Below are 13481 nucleotides of genomic sequence, written 5' to 3'. Positions count from 1 at the left end.
AAGCAATTGCGCTATCCACAATGCTACCGTGCTGCCCTTAAGAACAAATAAATCTACACTATATCATTTTACCGTCATCCATGTACCTATCCAATAGCCGCTTGAAGGTCCCTAATATATAGGGAATATATATATGTATATACACACACGCGTACAGTGAATATATACACACACATGTACAGTGAATATATACACACACAGAGTGAATATATATATAGACACACACACATGTACAGTTAAATATATGCACACACACACGTACAGTGAATGTATATATATATATATAGACACACACACATGTACAGTGAATATATATACACACACACATGTACAGTGAATATATACACACAGGTACAGTGAATATATATATATACGCACACACAAGTACAGTGAATATATATATACACACATGTAGTGAATGTATATATGTATATATACACACACACAGGTACAGTGAATACATATATGCACACACACATGTACAGTGAATACATACACACACATGGACAGTGAATATATATATACACACAAGCATACAGTGAATATATATATACACACGTACAGTGAATGTGTATATATATACACACAGACACATAGTGAATATATACACACATACACAGGTACAGTGAATATATATATATATACACACATGTACAGTGAATATATATATATACACATATGCATGCAGTGAATATATATACACATGTACAGTGAATATATATATACACACAGAGAGTGAATGTGTGTGTATATATATATTCACTGTACCTGTGTGCGTGTGTGTATATATTCACTGTATGTGTCTGTGTGTATATATATACATTCACTGTACGTGTGTATATATATTCACTGTACATGTGTGTGTATATATATATATTCACTGTACATTGTGTGTGTACAAAAGTATATATACATTCACTGTATGTGTGTGTATCTCTATACATTTACTGTACGTGTGTGTGTATATATATATATATACACACACACACACACACAGTGAATATATATACACACACACACAATGAATATATATATATAAAGACACGTACAGTGAATATATATATACACACACACAGGTACAATATTTATATATACACACACACGCATACAGTGAATATATATACACACACGTACAGTGAATATATATATATGCACACACATGTACAGTAAATGTATATATATATATATACTCACACATGTACAGTGAATATATATGTATACACACATATGTACAGTGAATGTATATATATATACACACACACACACAATGTACAGTGAATATATATATATACACACACGTACAGTGAATATGTATACACACACACACTCACGTACAGTGAATATATATATACATGCACACATAGGGAATATATATATACACACACAGGTATAATGAATATATGTATATATGTATATACACACACACATGTATAGTGATTATATATATATACACACACACATACAGTGAAGATATATATATATATACACATGTACAGAGAATATATATATATACATACACACACACGTTCAGTAAATGTGTGTGTGTATATATATATATATATATATATACATACACACACACACACACATACTGTGAATATATATATACACTCGTACAGTGAATGTATATATATACACACACACACACATGTACAGTGAATATATATATACACACATGTACAGTGAATATATATACACACACGCGCGTACTGTGAATGTATATATATATACCCATGTACAGTGAATATACACACACACATGGACAGTGAATATATATACACACCCATACAGTGAATATATATATATACACACACACGTACAGTGAATATGTATACACACACATACTGTGAATATATATATACACACATGCACACATAGGGAATATATATATGTATATACACACACACGTACAGTATATATATATATATATATACACACACACACATGTACAGTGAATATATATTTTCACACACATGTACACAGGTACTGTGACTATATATACACGCACACATATGTAGTGATTTTACATATGTATACACACCAGTACAGTGATTTTACATATGTTATATACACACCCACACATATATATGGAGTGATTTTTAAGTTATGCAAATGCATATTTGTACATTATATACACACACTCTTGGTGATTTTACATATTCACATTTATTTGTAAAGTGAATTTGCACACATATGCGGTGATTGCACACACATGTATGCACAGTGACAGAAAGTTCCATAACAGAAATAAAAGTTCATAACTTCAAATCATTATTACCTTAAGATAGAAAAATACTCCTGGAAAATCTGGGTCATTTAGTTTGGATACCTACTGCCTATTAGCATGTCACCGGTCAGACCGGACTGATGTGACCTTACCGTGTAATTTTATTCATGTATCAGGAGGTACCACGTAACTAACATTTTCTGTATCCATTTAGGAACAAAGTGATGTAAATTAAATTAGACCGTTTCCTTTGTATTTAGGGGGGCGGTGGGGGGGATGGGGGTGCGGGGGGTCAGGGCTTGTGAATAAACATCACTTCAAGGAAATGCAGCTGTCTGTGCTGTTATAACATGCGCGCAGAAGGACTTCATCCCTATTTTTAAATTTTGAACTCAAGCCGGAAAAAGAAAACCTACATTTTCCCCATCTTGGTTGTATCCACGTCAGAATAAGCTTTTGTCAAAGAAAAAAACGTACATTTATATTATGCCTTTCGTAATCTCAGGATGTCCCAAAGCTCTACTTTTTTCAAGGGTAGTTACTGTTGTCATGCAGGAGTTTCATGTTCAAGCCCCTGGACTGGAATTGAACCTATAACCTTCTGACTCAGAGAAATGCTAGCATATGTGTTCATTCAATTAGGATTTTGAATTGGTAATACCTACATATCTGACGATAAATTTGGCATCAATTTAGTAAATACAATATCTTAAGAGTTTATTTGGTTGATTCCACGGGTATATCACGGCAAGAGCAAGTAAAATAAACTGATCAATAAACAAAGGAAGTTCTATGTGTTTGGCATTTGAACGTAAAGTTAAAGAACAGTGAATATCCCATTAAAAGGAGAGAGAGAAAAAAACATTTTATTCAATTTCTAGTTCCCTCTGTAGATGAAGCGTTTGTTGAATGAATTTCTGGCCAGCAACACTGTTTCTTTCTAAGTGGTGATCAAATGTGGCGGGGTTACACAGATCTGGGCTCTTTTATGGTTGACACGCTTCTGAAGAGTAAATCTGGCCTTTGCGTCTACTTACCCCATGGAGCTTCATATACAGTCCACAGGCATTACAGACAGGCTCTCCCTCCGCATTACGTCGCCACAGGGTGGTGGTAGTGGTGTGACAGTTCGAGCAGGAGAGCCCTTCTCTCCGAGATGCAGACTACCAGAGAAAAAGCAGCATTACTAACCATAAATAACAAGATTTAATTTAATTTTTTAGAACACACAATTGAACCACCATCTCTTCCTGACGGCTGGGGTTAGGGTGTTATGGATGGGGAAACTTTAATCTCCAGAATGAAGAGCGTCGAATTCGCTGTTGTGCAGCCTCTCTGGGTATCTTGCCTTTCTATTGGCTCCTTGGTTCGCAATAACCTTTAGCACCACAAATTGCCTGAGCTCAAGAAACGTTCAAATTGTTTCCTAACGTATTGACAGAACAATGACAGATTAGACCTTTGCTCTCATCCTTAAATCATTTAGCCTGTCAGTCAGGACAATATACCTTAATATTGACTATTGCTTAATAAGTAAAGACCATTAAGAGTGGTTGTTAGCCTTTAATAATGGATTGGGGCCTTTGTGAAGGATATGTTTTTTTTTAACTGGCTGTCCCCGAGGGGGGAGGATTGCGGGCTGAGGGAGCAGCTATGTTGTCCCAAGGAGGGTTAGCGAAACAGTAATTTATGAAGGAGTTACTGATAGTTAATGCTTTACCATTGTTGGTTAGTGATAACCAAGTCACATGTGGATTCGGGAGCGGGACCGTTCGTGTCATGTGATTATTGTTGCATTCGTCCTATTTATCTGCTGTCCGAACACAAACTGAAAGCGGAAAGATTTGAAAGAATGCAGATGTGATATACATAATTTCAGGAAACTCTTATTCCAGAGGAGAGGGGAAACTTTTCAGTCCAAATTGAGCTGGTAAATCAATTATTTAAAATCAAAACAATCTTGGAACTATTTCTCTTCAGCAGCCGCTTGCATTCGGTTTAAGTATCAGTTACAGCTTTCTTTAATAGGAGAGAATTAATTTGTATTATATATAAATATTTATATCATCTAAAGCCTTAGATTGTTCCTCTCCCTCAATTCCAACGCAAAATTCCCCCGACAAATCAATCATACTTCCCACAAAAATGTGGCTTGCAAATCTCTCATTAAAATAATAATGGTGTGGAGATTATTAAAATAATAGCTGTTTCTCACTCTTTAATTTGCTCTCTCCCATGTTGGCCAATCATACTGGGATATCGAATTGGCCCAATAAGGGATGGCAGCAATTTGCAGATGTTCACCTCATTAGAATTGGGCTTCATGTTGCCTTCTAAACCAGGAAGAGGCCGGGTAGGATGGTAGCCTGTGTCCCGTTGCTGATTATCATAACGTTTAGAAATAAAATGCATTCGCATGTTGTAAGGGCGGGGGAGGCAATGTGGACTCCCGTTTTCTATATATATATGCATATAGTGAAAGCGGATTTGTCCTGTCTGAATCAGGACAGGTGGGACAACGCTATCTCACAACTGGGTCGACAATAAATCAATAATTGACTAAATAATATATTGTTTTCCCATTCAGTGGGTATGGTCATGGAATCGCACTGTGCACATATTTGAGCTGCGTGTCCGGATCCCTCGACTTGTAGAAGCGGCCGGCGAGAAAGTAACAATATAAGTAAACAGTGAAGTGTTGTTTAATCTCCAGCTTGTTAGCTGGGTGACGGACATGTGGCTATTGTACCATTGGTGCCACACTAATATGTTGATATCACGCTGAACACACATTCGAGTCAGCAGCCGTACAAGCAAAGCTCGTCCAGATTACATTTCACAGTCATTTTATAAAGACTGCTGTCCTAGCATTAAACCAAAGGCTTAAAACCCTACTTTCAACGAGTGGGTGAAATCCCAGCAGCCTTTTACCAGGGCGAGAACTAATGGATGAACTGATGATCTTAAGCAGTTGCAATCGCCTGTTTAAAATAAGCGCTTTCAGCGAATCCGAATATCAGATTCATCATTTTATTCAGTGAAATGATATTAATTTGCGTTTTTAAAAGGAAAGTGTTTGGCGGAGCTCTGCTGCATCTACCTGCGCTCAAAGACATAGCTGACCAAATCTCCGGGATTTTAAACATTGAGAAGTTAACTTTCTCCAATGCTGCAGTGAACTATCTTTATGACTAGGCTTGCTTTTACTATCCCTCCAAAGCAGGAGCCATTCCTTCAGATCCTGGTCGAAGCTCCGTTTTGGACAGGAGAAAGATTAAAGCTGGTTAAAATACCCTCTGAAATGGGGGTAATCGGGGGCGGGCGACCAGCCACCTCCAGGTCCCACAAAATGTTTTATTTTTGAAAAAGGAGATTCCCCTGAGAAGAATTATTTTGTCACGCGTTTTCAATAATGAGCTTTGGGCTAAATATAATATATATTTATATTTGGAAAGCTTAAAGGGCATAAATATATCACAAATTAATCTTAGAATAGTAGATGAAGTCAATAAAAATAGTCCCATAAAAGTCCCCACTGAATAATATGGTCTGGTATGTTCACACCGACCACACCAAAATCCCTCACAGCTCTTACACCACAACTTGTGCAACTTAAAAAAACTAACAACTTATTGACAAAACGCCCAAAGCTTTAATGTAAGTCCGTGCTGCTCTTGAACTTGTCATCTTGAATTGGATGACTCCTTCCTGGATTTCAATTAATTCACGATGCTCCCCGACTCAAACGACAATGTGTATCCGCTTATCAAATTCATCGTGAAGAACATTTAGCCTTTTTTCGTCAATGAATGAGTAGCCAAAGGGATACCATCATATAGTACTGCGCCGCCCTTTATATGAAATCTATTGACGCCCGGCACATTAAACTATCTGGGCTGGTTCTCAGAATGTGAACTCCACACAGTCTGCCTGGGCTTGGACTTTACAAGGAAAGAACAAGTAGTTCAACATAAGAAGCAAATATTGTTCAATAGCTAACTGGTCCTGAGCGTATATACTCAAATCATTCTCTGAGTTTAAGCTTAATTAGAGAGTGGAAGCTGCCTCAATGTAATATCTTGGGAACACGTTTGTTTGGACTTCTTAAATGTGATGCTATTTGGTTCGAATAAAATTTGGTGGAGGGGAACTAGATAGACTGTTGTTAATTGATGGTTTAGCGACCAATGCGGGCAGATATAATTAAGATACAGAACAGGCATAATCGAACTGAACGGTAGAACAGGTTCGAACTGCTGGACGATCTACTCCTGGTCCTAACCTATTGGATTAATGTTGGAATTAATGGGTTTCTTATAAATGGCCCAATAAATTGATGGTGAGTTTCAGCCAACCACAACGCGACCAATGAACGTCCTTGGAGAAAAATTAAATTGAAAAAATTAAATAGAGGGATAAATCCTCTGAATTCTGATTGGTTACTGCAACCATCATTACAATATACCGCCCAAAGCAAACTGGTAGAGAAAGCAACGGGCCGAATGGTCTCCTCTTATGCTGGAACTATTCTATGAAGGAACTAATAGAGCTATCGAGAAATGTAAGACCAAATAAAGAGATTTATCCTTTTTTTTGCTCATCACGATCCAACGACATGACATTCTAATATTGCAGTTTCCAAAGTTCTGTGATGTTTAGGGGATTGTTAATACGGGAATAATCATTTTAAATGGGAAATTTAAATACTAAAAACAATAACGAGCCTACCTAACTGCAGTAAAGATTTTGAAGATTGTAAACATAATACAATCATTAAGACATATTGAAGCAGACATTCTAACATGTTTTCAACTTGAAACGCTATTCAACAATCCAATTGCGTACTAGTTTTTTAAAATAAAAACAAATATTTTGAATCTTTTCTGAGAGTTTACATCTTCCTAACAAGTCGTTCGGCATAACAAGGGCGGCATTGGGAACATAATGTCTATTCATCAAAAAGCAACTCCCACGCACACTGAATGAGCACCTTAACCGAGTGTGTGGGAGCCAGTTATTGACTGCTGGAGACTTTGCTCCAAGATTGTTACTTGGGTAACTTGTGTGCCATTATTTTAAAAAAGAATACAGAATGGCCAAGCTGCTTCAGCAGCGCATTCGCTAAAAACTTCAACCACGCTAAGCTAAACGGTTCTCCCATATCTTACCAGCCGTTTGAGAGGTTTGATAAGGGGTCGATTAATTCCATTAATTCTGTTATAGAGTCCACATGCATTGCACAGATAGTGACCAGTTCCATCTCTCCGCCATAGGGGCGTGGACATAGCACCGCAATTCACGCATTCCCGGCCTTCGAGGACATCATCAAGTAGTTCTAGGCAGAACAAAAAAGAATCTAAATCCAGTGTTAAACATACACACACCACTATAGGTTATTCACGCAGTATGGTGTACTACTGCAAGTTATGGATAAGGTTTTGAATCTTGGACCCCTTCTACCTACAGCATAATGGGTGCAGTTTTATTGCAGCCTTTGCAATGCAGTAAACAAGTTAGCAATACAAAAACTGACAACGACCTGGCGGCTTACCCGATCAGCAAGGATTGGGGAGCCATGGTTTCCCCCAAATCACTCCTTGGTTATCCCCTTCCTAAACTGTAGCTGATGGAATGCAGCAGGCCCAGACCCGCCGGGTGATATCTCGCAGTCTGGCCTGGCCTGACACAGTGTGGATGCGGGTGATAAACTAAGTTTAAAGGATCCTCGGGAGGCCTCCTGGGCTTTCTGGCATTTTATTCATGTAAGCCGGATTCGTTCCGACATTTTCAGACAGTGAACATTCCCATTGTTGCTCCCATGGAGTTTCTAATTTAATGTGAGAAAATTGAACTCTGCCATATGTAGGTCTCCAGATGCCCAGCAATAACAATCTCATTTGAAGGCTTCTGATGTCGTCTACCGAATTCGCCTGGATTAGGCAATGACTCTTTCGTATGGTCAAACATCATTTACTTAATTTTTGGAAGATAAAGGCTGAGGAATTGTCTCCTAGATTGTTCAGCTAGCTATCCTGAAAACGTGTTTCAGCCTTGGAGCACTCACTTAATATAGGCGTTTCTTTCAATAACAACGAGTGTAAAACATCTACACAAAGGTTTCCATTATCGTCTTGTATCCTGGCTGAAATTACAACTGAAACATTGCGTATGATCTCCCTGTTTGAGAGTTGTGCCTTAGATTGATTAGAGAGAGATTATTCAGGAAGGCTTCTCAACCTTGCCCCTCGCCTGAGGTGTGGTGATCCTCGGGTTAAATCACCACCAGTCAGCTCTCTCCCTCAAAGGGGAAAGCAGCCTATGGTCATCTGGGACTGTGGCAACTTTACCTTTAGCTTAGATTAATGCATTCACACTCTAAGAATTGCATGTGGCATGAAATCCATTACATCGCAATGATGCTAACTTCGAGGTCAGGTGGTGAGATTCTCCAAGGCTGCTTCAGGGAACCTTGGACACTTTTGTTTTGGTGCTAAGCAGGTCGGCCCATAATTCAGGGTTGAAGCTCACTTGCATTACAACTGCAATCCAGTGCAAAGCGAACACCACCACCCCACCCGCGCCCCCGTCCGCCCCTCGCACGGATCCTGTAGTTACAGTATTGATAACACCGCTGACTATATCCTGACAGCTGTAATCTCTGCCATTTCCACCACATCTGAAATTTCACTGGGCCACATTCGGTGTCAATTCACTCCACTACATACTGACAGGCAAGACTTTCAAATACCACGTGGCATAAAAATTCAGTCAGGTTTCACCCAGAAGGTGGACTGGGTATGTATCAAGCATAACATTGGCTAAGAAAAGGTGTGCGAGGAAGAATATTTGTTGCAGTATTGAGAGAGCAGAGATGTCAACTCTTGTTCTCTAACTACTCAATCAGCCAATGATTAGTGTGCAATGATATGGATGAATATGAAGTGAAGAAAGGTATAATATAGTATTTTCTTCGTGATTCTGGAGGCACTGGGCGGAATTGTTGGAAATGAAACACCTATTTTAGTTATTTTGTGTCAGCGTCATTATTCCTAGATTAGGCATAGTTTTAAAAAAAAACTTCACTTTGTCCCAACAATGTAGCCATCTCCTTTATAGAACAATAGTTTCAGTGGCACCAGTTTTGTCTGAATTGCTGTCCCTGTCACCTCGTTGAATGCGGGTAGACTACCTAGGGAAGGGGCAGTACTGGACCTGGTATTGGGGAATGAGCCCGGCCAGGTGGTAGATGTTTCAGTAGGGGAGCATTTCGGTAACAGTGACCACAATTCAGTAAGCTTTAAAGTACTGGTGGACAAGGATAAGAGTAGTCCGAGGATGAATGTGCTAAATTGGGGGAAGGCTAATTATAACAATATTAGGCGGGAACTGAAGAACATAGATTGGGGGCGGATGTTTGAGGGCAAATCAACATCTGACATGTGGGAGGCTTTCAAGTGTCAGTTGAAAGGAATACAGGACAGGCATGTTCCTGTGAGGAAGAAAGATAAATACGGCAATTTTCGGGAACCTTGGATGACGAGTGATATTGTAGGCCTCGTCAAAAAGAAAAAGGAGGCATTTGTCAGGGCTAAAAGGCTGGGAACAGACGAAGCCTGTGTGGCATATAAGGAAAGTAGGAAGGAACTTAAGCAAGGAGTCAGGAGGGCTAGAAGGGGTCATGAAAAGTCATTGGCAAATAGGGTTAAGGAAAATCCCAAGGCTTTTTACACGTACATAAAAAGCAAGAGGGTAGCCAGGGAAAGGATTGGCCCACTGAAGGATAGGCAAGGGAATCTATGTGTGGAGCCAGAGGAAATGGGCGAGGTACTAAATGAATACTTTGCATCAGTATTCACCAAAGAGAAGGAATTGGTAGATGTTGAGTCTGGAGAAGGGGGTGTAGATAGCCTGGGTCACATTGTCATCCAAAAAGACGAGGTGTTGGGTGTCTTAAAAAATATTAAGGTAGATAAGTCCCCAGGGCCTGATGGGATCTACCCCAGAATACTGAAGGAGGCTGGAGAGGAAATTGCTGAGGCCTTGACAGAAATCTTTGGATCCTCGCTGTCTTCAGGGGATGTCCCGGAGGACTGGAGAATAGCCAATGTTGTTCCTCTGTTTAAGAAGGGTAGCAAGGATAATCCCGGGAACTACAGGCCGGTGAGCCTTACTTCAGTGGTAGGGAAATTACTGGAGAGAATTCTTCGAGACAGGATCTACTCCCATTTGGAAGCAAATGGACGTATTAGTGAGAGGCAGCATGGTTTTGTGAAGGGGAGGTCGTGTCTCACTAACTTGATAGAGTTTTTCGAGGAGGTCATTAAGATGATTGATGCAGGTAGGGCAGTAGATGTTGTCTATATGGACTTCAGTAAGGCCTTTGACAAAGTCCCTCATGGTAGACTAGTACAAAAGGTGAAGTCACACGGGATCAGGGGTGAACTGGCAAGGTGGATACAGAACTGGCTAGGCCATAGAAGGCAGAGGGTAGCAATGGAGGGATGCTTTTCTAATTGGAGGGCTGTGACCAGTGGTGTTCCACAGGGATCAGTGCTGGGACCTTTGCTCTTTGTAGTATATATAAATGATTTGGAGGAAAATGTAACTGGTCTGATTAGTAAGTTTGCAGACGACACAAAGGTTGGTGGAATTGCGGATAGCGATGAGGACTGTCTGAGGATACAGCAGGATTTAGATTGTCTGGAGACTTGGGCGGAGAGATGGCAGATGGAGTTTAATCCGGACAAATGTGAGGTAATGCATTTTGGAAGGGCTAATGCAGGTAGGGAATATACAGTGAATGGTAGAACCCTCAAGAGTATTGAAAGTCAAAGAGATCTAGGAGTACAGGTCCACAGGTCATTGAAAGGGGCAACACAGGTGGAGAAGGTAGTCAAGAAGGCATACGGCATGCTTGCCTTCATTGGCCGGGGCATTGAGTTTAAGAATTGGCAAGTCATGTTGCAGCTGTATAGAACCTTAGTTAGGCCACACTTGGAGTATAGTGTTCAATTCTGCTCGCCACACTACCAGAAGGATGTGGAGGCTTTAGAGAGGGTGCAGAAGAGATTTACCAGAATGTTGCCTGGTATGGAGGGCATAAGCTATGAGGAGCGATTGAATAAACTCGGTTTGTTCTCACTGGAACGAAGGAGGTTGAGGGGCGACCTGATAGAGGTATACAAAATTATGAGGGGCATAGACAGAGTGGATAGTCAGAGGCTTTTCCCCAGGGTAGAGGGGTCAATTACTAGGGGGCATAGGTTTAAGGTGAGAGGGGCAAGGTTTAGAGTAGATGTACGAGGCAAGTTTTTTACGCAGAGGGTAGTGGGTGCCTGGAACTCACTACCGGAGGAGGTAGTGGAAGCAGGGACGATAGGGACATTTAAGGGGCATCTTGACAAATATATGAATAGGATGGGAATAGAAGGATACGGACCCAGGAAGTGTAGAAGATTGTAGTTTAGTCGGGCAGTATGGTCGGCACGGGCTTGGAGGGCCGAAGGGCCTGTTCCTGTGCTGTACATTTCTTTGTTCTTTGTTCTTTGTACCTGCCATTGGCCAGAGTTCCCCTGAAATTGGATTGCAATGAATTTACAGCGGACGGTAAAAGCACATCTTTCCTATCCGTCTAAATTAGATTGAAGACCGGCTACCAAAGAACATAGAACATAGAAAATACAGCACAGAACAGGCCCTTTGGCCCACGATGTTGTGCCGAACTTTGTCCTAGATTAAGAACAAATTAATCTACACCCCATCATTCTACTGTAATCCATGTATCTTCCACCATTCACCTTAAATTTATGTCCCCTTGTAATGGTTTGTTCTACCCGGGAAAAAGTCTCTGACTGTCTACACTATCTATTCCCCTGATCATCTTATAAACCTCTATCAAGTCTCCCCTCATCCTTCTCCGTTCTAATGAGAAAACCTTTCCTCAACCTTTTCTCGTAAGACCTACTCTCCATTCCAGGCAATATCCTGGTAAATCTCCTTTGCACCTTTTCCAAAGCTTCAACATCCTTCCTAAAATGAAGCGACCAGAACTGCACACAGTACTCCAAATGTGGCCTTACCAAGTTTTTGTACAGCTACATCATCACCTCACGGCTCTTAAATTCAATCCCTCTGCTAATGAACGCTAGCACACCATAGGCCTTCTTCACAGCTCTATCCACTTGAGTGGCAATTTTCAAAGATCTATGAACATAGACCCCAAGATCTCTCTGGAGAACAATTTGTTTTCTAAACAAAATAAATCAATGCACAGCTCCTATTATAGTTAGCATAGAAATGCACATCTCCTATTTTAGTTAGCGTAGGAATGCACATCTCCTATTATAGTGAGCGTAGAGATGCACATCTCCTATTATAGTGAGCGTAGAAATGCACATCTCCTATTATAGTGGGTGTAGAAATGCACATCTCCTATTATAGTTAGCGTCGAAATGCACATCTCCTAGTATAGTGAGCATAGAAATGCATACCTCCTATTATAGTTAGTGTAGAAATGCACATCTATTATAGTTAGCGTAGAAATGCACATCTCCTATTATAGTTAGTGTAGAAATGCACACCTGTTATAGTTAGCATAGAAATGCACATCTCCTATTACAATGAGCATAGAAATGCACACCTATTATAGTTAGCGTAGAAATGCACAGCTCCTATTATAGTTAGTGTAGAAATGCACATCTATTATAGTTAGCGTAGAAATGCACATCTCCTATTATAGTTAGCGTAGAAATGCACACCTGTTATAGTTAGCATAGAAATGCACATCTCCTATTATAGTGAGCGTAGAAATGCACACCTATTATACTTAGTGTAGAAATGCACATCTATTATTATAGTTAGCGCAGAAATGCACATCTATTATTACAGTTAGCATAGAAATGCACATCTCCTATTATAGATAGTGTAGAAATGCACATCTCCTATGATAGTTTAAAAAAATATATATTTATTCTCCTCCTTTTTCACATTTTCTCCCAAATTTACACCCATCAACAAATAAACAATAATCAGTGATTAACAATAATCAGTAACGACTTCCGGGTGCGGCGATGACCAGCTGAGTCGCACGTTTCGGCAGCTCCCGGTGGAACGGACTTTTGGGCTCTTAATAAGAGCCCCAACGGCAATTTTAACGGCTAAAAGTACTGTGCGGTGAACCAGAAGGGAATCCCCCCTGGATACGGATGAAAAAAGGAGGGGAAGGTGGCCGGATTGCGGTGGATCCTTTAGAGCA

General features: G+C 40.0%; 1 protein-coding gene across 2 annotated transcripts in view; it reads right to left on the bottom strand.

Annotated features, from left to right (window-relative positions):
• The window catches only part of LOC140416578 (transcription factor GATA-4-like), a 55630-nt gene that overhangs the window by 22220 nt on the left and 19929 nt on the right, over nt 1–13481 (bottom strand). For both annotated transcript variants that reach the window (XM_072501136.1, XM_072501137.1), the window contains exons 2-3: nt 7396–7562; nt 3265–3390 (exon numbers count right to left, since the gene is read on the bottom strand). In XM_072501136.1, the coding sequence (XP_072357237.1) occupies nt 3265–3390; nt 7396–7562 (293 nt within the window). The remainder of the gene's footprint in view (nt 1–3264; nt 3391–7395; nt 7563–13481) is intronic.

The sequence above is a fragment of the Scyliorhinus torazame genome, chromosome 1, assembly GCF_047496885.1.
Source record: "Scyliorhinus torazame isolate Kashiwa2021f chromosome 1, sScyTor2.1, whole genome shotgun sequence".
In the NCBI taxonomy this organism is placed as follows: Eukaryota; Metazoa; Chordata; class Chondrichthyes; order Carcharhiniformes; family Scyliorhinidae; genus Scyliorhinus; species Scyliorhinus torazame.
This window is presented reverse-complemented; position numbering and strand designations above follow the sequence as displayed.